The sequence below is a fragment of the Panthera leo genome, chromosome E2 (assembly GCF_018350215.1).
Source record: "Panthera leo isolate Ple1 chromosome E2, P.leo_Ple1_pat1.1, whole genome shotgun sequence".
Lineage (NCBI taxonomy): Eukaryota > Metazoa > Chordata > Mammalia > Carnivora > Felidae > Panthera > Panthera leo.
The window spans coordinates 17,324,443-17,341,264 of NC_056693.1; the positions used below are offsets into that span (position 1 = coordinate 17,324,443).

Below are 16,822 nucleotides of genomic sequence, written 5' to 3' on the forward strand. Positions count from 1 at the left end.
TGGCTCAGTGCCACTATCTCCAATACTACTCCTATATTAATTCTCAGTAATTTCAAATATCTATATAAGTATTCCAACTATTAACCTGGCCTCCCAATTCTCTCACCTCCTCTCCAATGATCTTGCCTTCCACTCTAGTTTACTCTTCAGGTCACTACCCTAGTAACTGCAACATCTCCAAAATATCAAGTGTCCTTCTCTCTGGTCACCTTTATTATTATTTTTTAATGTTTTATTTTATTTTAGGGAGAGAAAGCAGGGGAGGGGCAGAGAGAGAGAGGGAGACAGAGGATCCAAAGCAGGCTCTGCACTGACAGCAGAAAGTCCAATGTGGGGCTCAAACTCACCAATGACGGGATCATGACCTGTGCCAAAGTCGGACGCTTAATTGACTGAGCCACCTAGCTAGGCGCCCCACCTTTTTTTTTTTTTTAATTATTTAATTTCTTTTGAGAGAAAGAGAGAGACAACATGCGTGCATGAACAGGGGACGGGCAGAGAGAGAGGGAGAGGAAATTCCAAGCAGGTTCTGTGCTGTTAGAGTGCAATCTCTGGTCACCTTTACATTGTCACTCCCCACTCATACCTCTTCTCTTCTTACCCAACTCAAATTCTATGTTCAACTAATCATCTAACTTCATAATGACTGCTAAGATGAACTTCCTTTTCATAGTTGCTTAGCAAAGCCTGAATCCCAGATAAATCTAACTCTCTTCTTACTCTGTCACTGTATCTATGTAGCCAAACATGACTAGAGAAAATAACCAACCTTAATGACAGGTTTTCATTTTTATATTTTATTTTCCTTTCTTAAATGGTTCAGAACAACAACAACAAAAAAGATAAACATTCAGAGGTATTATTCCCAACCCTTTCCTTTCCATTGTCTCCCACCTCCTAACCGCTATAGATGAGCAATTTTATAAGTTTTTTTTTGTATGTCTTTGCAAAGTTTTTAAGCAATTATAAATACATACGCATGTATTATTTTTCACACTTTTACACAAAAGGTAACGTACTATAATGTATGCATTGTTCTGTATTTGATTTTTGAATTCTAAGGTTAATGGTTTCCTTATTTTCCTATAGGTACATATCATCCATTTTTTGTATTTATCATAGTTTATTTAACCAGGCATCTATAAATGGACAATTGGTTGTTTCTAATCTTTTGCTATAAGAAGCAACAGTGCAATGAATACTTCTATAAATGTGTCATTTTGTATATACACAGATATATCTGTAACAGAAAATCTCAGAAATCAGATTGCTAGGTCAAAATGGAAAATGCACTTGTAATTTTGGTAGATGCTATCAAATTTGCCCTCCACAGTGGCTGGACGATTTTCTCAGATACCAGCAATATATGAGAGTACCTGTTTCCTCACAGCAAAGCCAGCAAAGTGTTTTGTCAAAATATTTTGTTTTTATCCATTTAATAAGGTAAAGAAATTGTATGTCAGTAGAATTTTAATTGGTATTTCTTGAATTATTGAGTATTTTTTTAAGGGCTTTTTATGTTTCTTTTCCTGTGAAAATTCTGTTCATATACTTTGACTCTATCCTACTGAGCTGTTGGTCTCTTTTTTTAATTTCTTAGTCTTTATAGGGGTGTCTGGGTGGCTCAGTTGGTTAAGCGTCCGACTTCAGCTCAGGTCATGATCTCATGGTTTGTGAGTTCGAGCTCCCCGTCAGGCTCCATGCTGACAGCTCAGAGCCTGGACCCTGCTTTATATTCTGTGTGTGTGTCTCTCTCTCTGCCCCTCCCTCACTCGTGTGCACTCTCTCTCAAAAATAAATGTTAAAAAAATTAAAAAATAATACATTTCTTAGTGTTTATAAATTAGATAAGTTTAGCATCTGACATGAATTGTAAATACTTTCCCAATTTTGTAATTTCTCTTCTGACTTTGCTTACCAGTGTTTCTTGCCATACAGAAGTTTTTTTATTTTTATGTAGTCAAATTTGTTAATACTTTCTCTTTTAGTTTCTACAACTTTGAGTCCTAGTTAGGCAGTTCTTCCTCACATCAAAGTTATGAAGGAATTCTCCCATGTTTTAATCTGGTAATGTTATAACTGCATTTTAAAAACTTAAATGACTCAATTTAATTGGAGCTTATCCGATATGGTACATGAGATAAAGACTGGGCTTATTATTTTCCAACATGGCTACCTAGCTATCCAATACCATTCGTCAAGTCTATCTTTAACCAAGGAGGTAAAAGAACTGTACCGTGAAAACTGTAAGATGCTGATGAAAGAAAAGTGAAGAAGACACATCTGAAAAGATATTCTATGCATAAGGAAATGGAAGAATTAACATTGTTAAAATGTCCACACTACTCAAAGGAATCTACAGATTCAATGTAATCCTTCAAATCCCAGTGGCATTTTTCACAGAAATACAACAAACAATCCTAAAATTTGCACGGAACCACCAAAGACCTCAAATAACCAAAACAATCTTGAGAAAAAGAACAAAGCTGGAGACATCACATGTCCTAATTTCAACCACATTACAAAGCTATTGTAATCAAAATAGTATGGTATTGGCATAAAAACAGACACATAGATCAATGAAACAGAACAGGGAACCCAAATACCACATACAGTCAATAAATTTATGACAAAGGAGCCAAGAATATACAGTGAGAAAAGGACAGTCTCTTCAATAAATGGTGATGGGAAAACTGGACAGCCATATGCATAACAATGAAACTGTAGCACTCTTATACCATACACAAAAATCAACTCAAAATGGATTAAAGACTTGAATGTAGAACCTGAAACTATAAAACTTCTAGAGGCAATCATACAGGTAAAGGTACTTGACACTGGTCTTGGTGATGATTTTTTTGGATTTGAAGGGCAAAGAAGAGCAAGAGCAGAAGAAGAGCCAGAAGAGCAAAGGTAACAAAAGCAAACATAAACAAATGGGTCTATATCAAACTAAAAACCTTCTTTATAACAAAGGAAACCATCAAAAAAAGGAAAAGGCAACTTACAGGGAGAAAATTTTTGTAAATCATGTATCTGATAAGGATTTAATATTCAAAATATATAAAGGACTCCTACAACTCAATAGCAGAAGAAAATAAATAATAAATAATCTGATTTAAAAATGGGAAGAGGAATCAACAAAACTAAAAGGAAATTGATGGAATGGGAAAAGATATTTGCAAATGACTTATCAGATAAAGGGTTAGTATCCCAAAGCTACAAATAACTTACCAAATTCAACTCCCAAAAAAACAAATAATCCAGTGAAGAAATGGGCAGAAGAATAGACACTTTTCCAAAGAAGACATCCAGATGACCGACAGATACATGAAAAGATGCTCAGTCCCTCATCATCAGGGAAATACAAATCAAAACCACACTGAGATACCACCTGATACCCGTCAGAGTGTCTAAAATTAACAACTCAGGAAACAATAGATACTGGCAAGGATATTATGAAACGGGAACCCTCTTGCACTATTGGTGGGAACGTAAACTGGTGCAGCCGCTCTGGAAAACAGTGTGGAGGTTCCTCAAAAAATTAAAAATAGAACTACCCTATGACCCAGCAATAGCACTACTAGGAATTTATCCAAAGGATACAGGAATGCTGACTCACAGGGCACATGTACCCCAATGTTTATAACAGCACTTTCAACAATAGCCAAATTATGGAAAGAGCCTAAATGTCCATCCACTGATGAACGGATAAAGAAGATGTGGGTTATATATAGAATGGAATACCACTTGGCAATGAGAAAGAATGAAATCATGCTATTTGGGGCAATGTGGATGGAACTGGAGGGTATTATACTAAGTAAAATAAGTCAGTCAGAGAAAGAAAGATATATGTTTTCACTCATATGTGGAACTTGAGAAACTTAACAGAAGACCATGGGGGAAGGAAAGGGGAAAAAATAGTTACAAAAAGAGAGGGAAGTAGGCAAACCATAAGAGACTCTTAAATACAAAAAACAGAGGGCTGATGGGGGACGGGGGAGAGGGGAAAATGGGTGATGGGCATTGAGGAGGGCACTTGTTGGGATGAGCACTGGGTGTTGTTACGTAAGTGATGAATCACGGGAATCTTCCCCCAAAAACAAGAGCACACTGTACATACTGTATGTTAGCCAATTTGACAATAAATTATATTTATTTTTAATTTTTTTTAAACATTTATTTTTGAGAGACAGATAGAGACAGAGCATGAGCAGGGGAGGAACGGAGAGAAAGGGAGACACAGAATCTGAAGCAGGCTCCAGGCTCCGAGCTGTCAGCACAGAGCCCGATGGGGGGCTCAAACTCATGAACCAGATCATGACCTGAGCTGAAGTCAGATGCCCAACTGACTGAGCCACTCAGGCGCCCCAAGAATAAATTATATTTTTAAAAAAAATTAAAAAATACAAATGGGAAGAGAATCTGAAAAGACATTTTTCCAAGGAAGACATAAAAACAGCCAACAGTTACATGAAAAGGTGTTTAAAATCACTGATCATCAGGGAAATGCAAATCAAAACCACAATGAGATATCTCCTTTTACCTATTAGAATGGCTATTATCAAAAAGACAATACATAACAAGCATTGGCAAGGATGTGGAGAAAAGGGAACCCTTGTGCACTGTTGGTGAGAAATGTAAACTGATGAACCTACTATGGAAAACAATATGAAGATTCCTCAAAAAAATTGAAAATAGAACTACCATATGACCCAGCAATTCCACTTCTGGGTAATTATCTAAAGGAAATGAAAATATCTACTTGAAAAAATACTGGGACTTCCATGTTCACTGCAGCATTATTTATAATAGGCAACACAATAAAACAACCTAAATGTCCACCAAAGGATGAATGGATACGGAAAATGTGATACAGACACACTCACACACAACTATTATTCAGCCATTAAACAAAACAAGGAAATCTTACCATTTCCAACAACTTGGATGGACCTTGATGGCATTATACTAGGTGAAGTAAGTCAGACAGAGAAAGACAAATACCACATGATCTCATTTATGTGTGAAATCTAAAAACAGAAAACAAAAATCAAACTCATAGGTACAGAGAACAGACTGGTGGCTGTCAGAGGCACAGGGAGATGGGTGGGCAAAATGGAAGAAGGTGGTCAAAAGGTTATAAACTTCCAGTGATAAAATTAATAAACCCTTGGGAGATAAAATGTACAACATGGTGACTATGGTTATAAATACTCTATTGTATATTTGAAAGTTGCTAAATGACTAGATCTGAAAAGTTCTCATCACAAGAAAAAAACCTGTAAGTATGTGTGGTAATGAATATTAACTAGACTCACTATGGTGATCACTTTGTAACATATACATAACATATACATATACTGAACTATATTGTGCACCCAAAACTAACATGACCGGCCAATTATATCTTAATAAAAAAGTCCATCATTAGCCTACTGTTTTGAGATGTCACTTTTATCCATATTAAATTACCATTTGCAGGTACATTTCTAGATTTTTCTATTCCATTCTTTTGATCTATTTATAAATCAGTACCATGGTGTTTTAAGTATCATGCTTTACATTATGTATAATTATATAAATTATCTAGTAGAACTTATTTCTTCTCTAATAAGGGATTAACAAGATTCAGAATCACAGCCAACAATATATAATATACAATGTCGAGTACACAATCAAAAATCATTAGGGGTGTGGGGCGCATGGGTGGCTCAGTCAGTTGAGTGCCCAACTTCGGCTCAGGTCATGATTTCGTGGTCCATGGGTTCCAGCCCTGCATCAGGCTCTGTGTTGACAGCTCAGAACCTTGAGCCTGCTTCAGATTCTGTGTCTTCCTCTCTCTCTGCCCCTCCCCCACTCTGTGTGTGTCTCTCTCTCTCTCCTTCAAAATAAACATTAAAAAGAATTTTTTTAATCATTAGATTACTAGTAAAATATTTACTAGAAATACAAAAAAGAAGAAAATGTGACCCATACTCAAAAGAAAATCACCTAATAGAAACACAAATAAATGATTCAGATGTTGAAATTAGTTAGCAAAGATTTGAGAACTTTAGGTACTTTTAAAAAGAACCAAAGGCAAATCCTGAAATTGAGAAATAAAAATTCACTGGATGGATCTATAGCAGATTAAGCACAATAGAAGAAAAGATCAGTAAATTTCAAGACAAGTCCATAGGAATCACTCACTGAAAGTCCAGAGAGAAGACTGAAAAAAAATTTAAAAAGCGAAAAGAGCCATAATGTTCCATGAGACACTTGTCAATCCAACATATGTGTAATTGGAGACTCAGAAGAGCAAAACAAGGCTAAAAAAATCTTTAGAAACATTTGGGAAAATATTTTCAAATTTCATTTTTTAAATATGTATTTATTTATTTTTGAGAGAGAGGACAAGTGGGGGAGGGGCAGAGAGCGAGAGAGAGAGGGAGACACAGAATCTGAAGTAGGCTCCAGGCTCTGAGCGTCAGCACAGACCCTAACGTGGGGCTTGAACTCACAAACCATGAGATCATGACCTGAGCTAACCAACTGAGCCACCCAGGCACTCCCAAATTTCATTTTTAAAAAAGCAACTCATAGATTCAAGAAGCTAAATGAACCCCAAGTAACATAAAAACAAAGAATACTAGGGGCACCTAGCTGGCTCAGTTGAGAGAGCACGATCTCAGGGTCACGAGTTAGAGCTCCACATTGGGTGTAGAGATTACTTAAATAAAAGTTTGAAAAAAAACACACAAAGAATACTATACCTGTGATCATTATAAACAGCCCACTGAACACCAAGGAAAATGAAAAAAAAAAATCTAGTAACAATGGAGGCAAGACAGTATCGTTAAAATGCTGAAAGAAAGCTGTCAACCCCTAATTCTATATCCAACTGAAATCTTTCAGAATTGATGGGGAAATAAAGCTTGGGGTTTTGTGTGTGTATTCTGGTTTGTTTTTTGAGAGAAATGAAAGCTGAGAGGTTTGTAGCACAGAAGACCTGTGTTATTAAAAATGTTAAAGCAAGTTCTTCAGGGGGACAAAAAATTGACATTAGGTAAAACCTTCTATACACAGAGGAATGAAGAGTACCAGAAATGGTAAATCGGGGGGTAAATAGAAAAGATATCATTTTAATTTCAGAATTTCTTCAAAAGATAATTGAAGAAAGAAAAGCACTGTGGTTTTATGTATTTAGAAATAAAATATATGACAACAGAAAAAAAGTGTGAGGGGAAAATGGAAGTATCTAGCTATAAGATTTCTGCATTATTTGTGAAGTTGTATAAAATAATTAGAAGACTGTGGGGCACCTGGGTGGCTCAGTTGATTAGGCGTCCGACTTCAGCTCAGGTCATGATTTCATGGTTCGTGAGTTCCAGCCCCACGTCGGGCTTTATGCTGACAGCTCAGAGCCTGGAGCCTGCTTCAGATTCTGTCTCTCTCTCTCTGCCCCTCCCCTACTCGCGCCCCGTCTCTCTCTCTCAAAAACAAATGTAAAAAAAAATTTTTTTTTCTTTTTAAATACTAGAAGACTATAATTATCTATTTTTAAGGGCATATTGGAAGCTGCCTGGGTGGCTCAGTTGGTTAAGCATCTGACTCTTGATTTCCACTTAGGTCAGATTTCATAGTTCATGAGATCGAGCCCTGCAGTTGGCTCTATGCTGACAGCACAGAGTCTAGTTGGGATTCTCTCTCTGCCCCTTCCCCACTTGTGCTTGCTTTCTCTCTCTCTCTCAAAATAAATAAGTAAACTTAAAAAATTAAAATAAAAGCATATTAGAAACCTTAGAACAGTCCCTAAAACAATAAAAGAGTAAAAATAGTATAGCTAATAATCCTATAATGGAGATAAATAAAATACTAAAAAAATAGTGGAGATACATGAAATACTAAAAAATATAACATGTGTCCAAAAGAAGGCAGGAAAATGGGGGGGGGGGGGGGGGGGGGAGGAAGAACAGATGACAAGAAAATAAATTAAAACTTAATAATTACATTGAATTTAAACAGTCCATGGAGAGGTCAGCAAACTTTTTCTGAAAAGGCTCACTTAGTAAATATTTTAGGCTCTATGAGTCACATATAGTCCCCACCACATATTCTTCTTTATTTATTTATAACCCTTCAGAAATGCAGAATCCTGCATAGATTGAGGCTGTAGGCTGGACTAGGCCAGCATGCCACAGATTGCCAACCCCTAGTCTAGATACTTGAAGGTAGAGATTATCAGACTAAATAAAAAAGTAGAACTGCACTATGTGCTGTTATATGAGATACACTTAAAATCAGTTAAAATGAAAAGGATAGGGAAAAGATATGCCACGATGTAACAATAAAAGAAACCTGAAGCAGTTATATTAATAAAGAGAACAGAACGCAAGAAAAAGAGTATTACCAAAAGGAACATTTCATAATAAAGGGGTCAGCTCATCAAGAGGACTTAGAAATCTTGGGGCACTTGGCTGGTTCAGCTGGAAGAACATGCAACTCATATCTCAGGGTTGTGAGTTTGAGCCCCATGTTGGGTGTAGAGATCACTTAAAAATAAATAAATAAACAGGGGCACCTCGGTGGCTCAGTCGGTTAAGTGCTGACTTTGGCTCAGGTCATGATCTCACAGTTCGTGAGATTGAGCCCTGCATTAGGCTTTGTGCTGACACCTCAGAGCCTGAAGCCTGCTTCAGACTCTGTGTCTCCTCTCTCTGCCCTTCCCCCAGTCACACTCTGTCTCTCTCTCTCTCTCTCAAAAATAAAATAAACATTAAAAAAATTTTTTTAATAAATAAAATACAAACAAAAAAAAGAGGACATGGCAATCCTAAATATGCACGCACCTAACAGAATTTCAAAACACAAAGCAAAACTGACAGAACTGTAACAGATAAATCTGCAGCTTTATTTGTAGATTTTAGCAGTCCTCTCTCAGTAATTGATAGACCAAGGGACCAAAAGATTAGAAACATAGAACACTTGATCACCACTACAAACCACTTGATTTCATTGATAAACACGCTAACAATAGTATAACACCCCTTTTTTTTCTCAAATGCACATTGAGCATTGACCAAGACAGTACACATTTTGGACCATAAAACAAGTTTCAATAAATTTAAAAAGATCAACGTTCCAGAGTATGTTCTCTGACCACAACAGAAGTAAATCATGAATTAAATGAATTAAAAAAGAAATTCAGAAAGACCTGAATTCAGAATTCAGAAAGATCTAAAAAGTCCCCCAAAATTTGGAAGTTAAAGAAGACTCTTCTAAGTGGCCCATCGCTAAAAGAAAAAACAGAATTATGAACTCAGAAAAGAAGAGAAAATTAAGCACAAAGTATGCAGAAAGAAGGAAAGAATAAGAGATCAGTAATCAATGAAATAGCAATCTAACCAATGGTAAACTGGAGAGAAAAATCAGTAAAACTAAAAGCTAGTTCTTTGAAAAGATCAATAAAATTGATAAATTCCTTGTATATTGATCAAGAAAAATAAACATGAATTATCAATATCTGACAGGCATTAAAAGGATAATAAGAGAATATTATAAACAGCTTTATGCTAATAAATTTGACATCAAAATGGAAATAAACTAATTCCTTACAAGATAAATTACTAACTTGATTCAAGAAGAAATAAAATCCCCAAAAGCCCTGTCAATTAAAGAAATTAAAGTCTCTCCATGAAGAAAACTCCATTGTGTTTGCTTTCTACTGCTGCTACGACAAATACAGTAGCTTAAAACAACACACTTATCATCTTACAGTCTGTATGTTAAAGGTCCAGCAAGGGTTTCCGTAGACTAACTCAAGGTGCCAGCAGGGCTGTGTACCTTTCTGATGACTCTAGGAAAGAGTCTATTTCCTTGCCTTTTCCTTGCCTTGCCAAGTTTCTGGAGGCCACTTAGGTAGGTCATGGACCCCTTCCTCCATCTTCAAAGCCAGGAGTATGCATATTCCATTCTCACATCTCCCTCTGACCCTGATTCTTCAGATAATCCAAAATAATGTCCCCATCTCAAAATCATTAATTTAATCACATCTGCAAATTCCCTTTTGCCAGATAAGGTACCATATTCACAGGTTCCAGGATTAGCATGTAGATAATACTGGGAGTCATTATTCTGCCTACCACAGGTGCATTTGTTGTTGAAGTCTATCAGACAATTAAGGAAGAAATAACACAATTCAAAAAATTCTTCAGGAAACAGAAGAGGATGGATTTCTTGACTTATTTTATAAATTAACGTAGAATAAAGACATTTTCATATAAAGGACGTTGAGAGTATTTATCATCAGAAAACACAAACTATAGGAAATGCTGAAGGAAGATCTTCCAGCTAAAAAGAAATGATATAGGAGCACCTGGGTGGCTTAGTCGGTTAAGCACCCGACTTTGGCTCAGGTCATGATCTTACAGCTTGTGGGTTTGAGCCCCACATCAGGTTCTGTGCTGACAGCTCTCTCACTGTTTCGATTTCTTTGTCTCCCTCTCTCTGTCCCTCTTTGGCTTGCACTGTCTCTGTCTCTCAAAAAATGAATGTATGTTAAAAAAATAATAATAAAATTTAAAATTAAAAACAAAAAGAAATTCTATCAAACAGAAATTCAGATCTCAAGAAGTGAGAGTAGCTGAAAATAGTATATACATGGATGCATTTGCAAATAATCCAATAAAGTATTTTTTCAAGACCCTTCACTTCTGTGGATTTTCCCTTTAAAATTTTTATATTGTGCTTTCTTTTTCTTTCCTAATTTGAGATTTGTCATATTATCTTATTAATGATGTTTTTCCTGTTTTCTAACACATATAATTTTTATTTTTATAAATCCCCTCCATATGTCCTACTACTTCCTTTCAACTTAAATATTTTCATTATTTTTGTTAGAAGGACTTAAAGCTGTAACTTTTCCCTTAGAGTCTTACTTAAACTAAATCCGAAGGGTTCCAAAATATAGTACTATCATTGAGTACTAGAAATCCTTTGCTTTTAGATTATATTTCTTCTTTGATCCAGGAGTTATTGAGATGGATTTTACAAATTGTTGCTAAGAGTAACTTTATTTTTCTGATTTTGTTGTTATCTTAGCTGCATTTGTGTTCAGAGAACATGGTTTATCATTTCTACTTATTTGGACTTCAGTGTGGCCTAATATTTTATCATTTTTTCTGAATGGTCTATGGAGACTTGAAAAGAATTGAAAAGAATTCATCATTACTAGGAGACAGAATTGAATATATATCAAAAAGGTAGGTTTGATGGAGTATTTCATCCTTACAAAATGTGTTCACTTGGCCTGACTTTGACTGAAAGGGTTAATTAGTATCCTCTACCACTTTCTTCTACTATCTGCTTTCCTATTTGCTCAAGGAAATTTGATGGTATACTATTTGATACATGTGCATTTATAACTATTTTGTCTTCATTTTGAAATGTATACCTTAGAATTACATAGTGCCCTTCTTTGCCATGTTTAATGGTGGGATATAGCCTGAATTTTTGTCTGTTTTTGGTTTCCATTTGTCTGGTATACTTTATCCATCCTTTCATTAAATTTTCTGAATCACTTAAGTGTCTAATGCAGAGAGTTGAGTTTTTGAGACTCAATCTAAAGGCCTTTTTCTTTTAATAGGCGAGTTAAAAATCATGTATATTTACTGAAAGGACATATATTTGTTTTTTGGTCTTTGTTTTATTTGTAATTATTTTGCTCTTTACATATACACACTGTGTGTGTGTGTGTGTGTGTGTGTGTGTGTGTGTGCGCGCGCGCGCCTGTGTGCCTTAAATCTTAAGTCTGGTGTTATATAAATTAGTTATTTTTCTCTCTCTCACTACAAGTTAAGTTTCATAAGGGACAATTTGTAGGTGTCTTTTTCCCCTGCCCCCCCACCCCCACTGATTTATTCATAGTTACCTAGAAGAGTGCCTGTCACATAGCAGGTACTCAATAAATAATTATTAAATCACCTCATCAAACAAGAGAAACATTTCTGACAAGAGAAACATATTTCCCTCAAAAGAATACTATTTTTGTTCTCTCCTTCCCTTGGCAGAAGGCTGAGCATATGGGAAATGAAAAATGACTTACTGAATGAGTATAAGAACACTGGTTAGAAAGAAGAGGAGCAAAAAAGGAAGACTTTGAATTTTTGAAACCAACACTTACTCACTAGTCAGTTATTGTATGATAATCAATTGGCCAACAATATCAGGATAAAGAATGCTAATACTCCTATGACTATATAAAAAAAAAAAAAGACTGTATCAATTAGGAACAAAAAAACCCACCAACTTACATGGGCCATGGCTTTTTTTAGAATTCAATGTATTTATTAGTCCTCTTCTTAGTTCCACTTTAGAAGAAACTCACAGTCCAAAGAAAGTATTGCTGGATGAAAGGGGTTTAAAACAAAAGACATCAGATGGTCTTGCCTCTTAGCGCCCAAAGTGCTAATGTAGAATGACATTTTTCTTCCCCCTACATGTCTACTATGCCCAGTCCCCATACACACATACATAAACTGTTAGAGAGAAATTGGACAAATCCCAACCTTACTCAAAACAAGGAGGGAAGCCAGGTATAACAGGATGGATTCAAGAAAGACTGGAGCCAGGTTTTTTAGCAAGAAAGATTTAGAGAGGCAGACCAGTGTCCAAACCCTATGATAAAATGGACCCAACCAACATGTTCAGACTTATCCTGACAAGATCTTCACTGAAATAAAAGGGAAAAGATAAAGGAAATAGACATTACAAAAAGATCAGGGATAGAAAATGATCCAGTGATCACTTGGATCTAAACGATCCAACGAGGGGTGCCTGGGTGGCTCAGTCAGTTAAGCGCCCAACTTTGGCTCAGGTCATGATCTCACAGTTTGTGAGTTCGAGCCCCACGTCGGGCTATGTGCTGACAGCTCAGAGCCTGGAGCCTGCTTCAGATTCTGGGTCTCCCTCTCTCTTTGCCCTTCCTCCACTCACGCTCTCTCTCTCAAAAATAAATATTAAAAAAAATTTTTTTAATGTTCCAACAAATGTCTCACAAGAATTTCAAAAATAGAGACTGATGGTACACAGATGGAAAAGAAAAAATAAATAGAACAAAAATTTCCAGAACAAAATAAATACTTGAGACTTCAGTTTGAAGTACTGGTGAAATTAAAAAATCACACCTGGGGGCACCTGAGTGGCTTAGTCAGTTAAGCGTCCCACTCTTGGTTTCAGCTCAGGTCATGATATCTTGGGTTCATGAGCTCCAGCCCTGCACTGGGTTCCCTGCTGCCTGTGAGGAGCCTGCTTGAGATTCTTTCTCTCCCCCGCCTCCCCCCCCCCCCCACTCTCTCAAAATAAACTTAAAAAAAAATAAATAAACCTCTTAAAAAAAAAATCACACCTGGAAGCATCCTGGAAAATCTTCTGAAATTTATTCCTGAGTACAGACAAAAAAACCTAAATATCTTATAATAAAGAATTACAAAACAATGTGTATTGTAGTCTAATCTTTGGCGGGAAAACACATACATATATGCACAAATATATATATGCATATATGTATGCATGTAAGGAAGGTGAAAGCATTTGTAATAAGGTGTTCAGAGTGGTTGAAGAATTACAGACTTTAGTTTAAATGAAGTAAAATAATAAAAAATTTTTTAAGTTAATATGAACATTTCAGATAAGAAACAGTACATAATAATCTTAGACACTGATTTTGGATGTGCAATAGTGCCATTCTTTCCTCCTACTCTAGGTGTTTTTAAGGTGAATGGCAGAAGTAGTGAGGTAGAGAGTGGAGAAGAACTAGGAGACACCAGGCCTTTCCCAAATAATCTCCACACCCAACGTGGGGCTGGAACTGACAACCCAGAGATCAAGAGTTGCATGCTCTGCTGCCTGAGCCCCCAACCAAGCCTTTCTTGAAGCTTAAAAATTGTGTGACCTTGAGGTGATGTGGAGTAGACATTGTCTGTGGCCATGGTAACTATATTTCTATGATACTTGGTGATGTGTATGAGTTCTTCAGATAATTGTTGGGGATAAGGGCTAAGTGGGTATGAGGGCGGTTTGTGGTTGGGGAGGGGTTATTTTGTTTTGTTTCACCATACTTGTGGCTTTGTCCAAGGATGTGTGATGATAAACGTGGGTTGGATAATGTGATTTTGCCTTGTGTTGTATGAATCTACAAGTGACTACTGGAATGTCTCCCTAACTGACTGATTAGGTGAGCCTGGGTGTACTGATTTGTGGAACTGTGCTTTTCTCTTTTATGCAAGTATATGGGGCTTACACAAATAACCACCCGCAATCACAGTCACAATCACATACAAACCCCATTCACACAAATGGTCGTGCAGACAATTACACTGTCACAAAAGCACGATCCCGAATCCAGTCGCTGTCACAACAAACAGCCAAATTTACTTATACACTTAAACTCTACAGTTTCCTTCATACACTCACAACAACCCAACCTATCCACCCTAGGGCAGCTCCCACACTTAAGAGGCCTAACACTCCAGACACTCCTCTTACCAAGCCCTCGAGCTCCAGGATTCCTTACCTTCAGCATCCTCAGGAAAGGTTCTAGTCCAAATTCTGATTCGCATTCCAGGCGAGGCCGGACGCCTCGCCCGGCACACACCACCGCCTCACCGACCTCGGCGGCCGACTTTCCCACCGGAAGTAGCGTTGGACCACAGTGTCTTCTGGGAAACGTAGTCCGAAAGGGAAAAACCCCCGGAACTGAACCAGGTAAATCTTCCAGGCTTCGGGATGCACCTGCGCAGCTTCGTTCGGGCCTCGAGTGCTGTCACAACCTCCCCGTTTCCAAGGCTCAGACCCGAATTTGGGGTCTGAATTCTGGACCTCGGATTCCTCTGAGGGCGGATTTCAGGCCTGGCACCGTGGCTGTCCCTACTCCCTCAACGTGGACGCCCACGTGCTGTGGTTTGAGAGGATTGTTGTTGTCTGGTGCGGAGGGATCCGGCTTTCATCTGTAAGGTAGCGGTGCGGAAGGATCCGGCTTTCATCTGTAAGGTGGCGGTGCGAGATACGTTGTCTGAGTCGGAAGGTGCGAGTGCCCGAGGGTGAGTCGGCACAAGAGGAAGAGGCTGTACGTTACACCGACTGAGTTGTCATATACGCGAGGAAACTCGTTTGTGAAACGTTTTTGAGGCCGTTTGAAATAGCGGTCGTGCTGTAGACCCGTGTGAGTTCACGCGGTGAACACAGCCACGTTCAGTGATTATGAGGTGGTGTAATATGACGTGGCTTATGCGTGAGGGGCCATTTGAGACAGTGTGATTGATTACGCCCGCTTGCGGGCGACGAGGCTATCCGAGCAGTGACCTTGTAACATTCTGTGGGAGGCTGTTTGTGTTGAGTCTACCATACTAGCAGGAGCGGTTGGCTGTAGTGAGTGTCGCGAGAAGGAAGGAAGCTGGACCTGCCCGAGACCCGGGGGACCCAGAGGGGCGGGGCGAGCGCGTACTGAGCCTTGCATATATGCGTGGGAGAGGCATGAAGCGACGTGTGACGTCTAAGTGTGTGTGAGATACCAGAATTGACTGAGAGGGGTGGAAGCTAGTACAGATTACCTGCCAGAAGGGACAGATCTAAAGATTTCTAACCTTGTTGAAAGTCCAGAAACCCCATCCCAAATTATGATGTGAGGAAATGTATCTGTGACAAGTGATTGTTTCTGAGTCTGATTCTTGGTTACGTGTATGAGATGGTTTGCACTTGATATTGTCCAAGGTGTTGAGTGAAATATACAAAGTATGTGAAAGTGATGTGTTACTGTACCCAAGTCTCGGATGAATTGTATGACAGTGAAAGGGCAGGTGATTACAACGTTGTAACTTTGAGGTTGATATATGTGAGCCTTAACTGAGTGTGACTCATGTGAGGGATTTAATTTGTTTTTGTGTGTTTTGATGCAACTTACGCAAGTTAGAAATCTGGATGGAAGATGGAGTGGTTATTATCTGAATGTAGTAACTATATGAGACATTGCAGTATTCTGGAGTGTGTGAAATTGAGTATGTGGTGATACCTACTCTAACCCTCTTTACTTATCTCTAGAAAGATAATGATAATTAAGTTTCCTGGAGCATTGGTTTTAACTTGAAAATTAAATTTCCAAGGGAAATTTTAAAAAACCTAACTATAACTTAAAACATGATTTTAAAAATATGAAATAATTTGAGGCACCTGGGTGACTCAGTGGCTTGAACCTCAGACTCTTGATTTCGGCACAGGTCATGATCCCAGGGTCATGGGATTGCAACCTGATGGGGCTCTGTGCCAAGCGTGGAGCCTGCTTAAGATTCTCCCTCTGTCTCTCTCTGCTCCTCTCCCCCACGCTCGCTCTCTCTAAAATAAATTTTAAGGGGCACCTGAGTGGCTCAGTCAGTTAAACATCTGACTTCTGCTCAGGTCATGATATCATGGTTGGTGAGTTTGAGCCCCGTGACAGCACAGAGCCTGGAACCTGCTTCTGCGTCTCCTTCTCTCTCTGCCCCTCCCCTGCTTGCACTCTCTCTCAAAAATAAACATAAATTTTTTTAATTAAAAAAGTAAAATAAGTTTTAAAAATGTGAAGTAATTTATTGTGATGAATGCAAAATGATCATGAAAGATTTTTTTTTTTTTTTTAATCTCTGTTATAGAGTAACTGGGAGTATGGTTGGTATTCTTTGGTGGAAGTGAAATAGGTGGGAAGTCTACTAAGTTCTTAATCTGTATAAGTGAGAGTTCTAGGTGAAGTGAACAAAAGCATAAAAGCAGTTATGGCCCTTCAGTCAATTCTCAGACTTGACCCTTGCAT

At 37.9% G+C, this 16,822-nt stretch overlaps 1 protein-coding gene across 3 annotated transcripts in view; it reads right to left on the minus strand.

Annotated features, from left to right (window-relative positions):
* ZNF461 (zinc finger protein 461) overlaps positions 1-14,643 on the minus strand; it is a 32,598-nt gene extending 17,955 nt beyond the window's left edge. The window contains exons 1-2 of one of the 3 annotated variants that reach the window (XM_042920115.1): positions 14,555-14,643; positions 12,294-12,385 (exon numbers count right to left, since the gene is read on the minus strand). In XM_042920115.1, the coding sequence (XP_042776049.1) occupies positions 12,294-12,302 (9 nt within the window). In that variant the 5' untranslated portion in view covers positions 12,303-12,385; positions 14,555-14,643. Of the gene's footprint in view, positions 1-4,933; positions 4,967-12,293; positions 12,386-14,554 lie in introns of those variants that run through there. The other 2 variants (XM_042920117.1, XM_042920116.1) reach the window with 2 other exon arrangements.
* Positions 14,644-16,822: the final 2,179 nt, after the last annotated feature.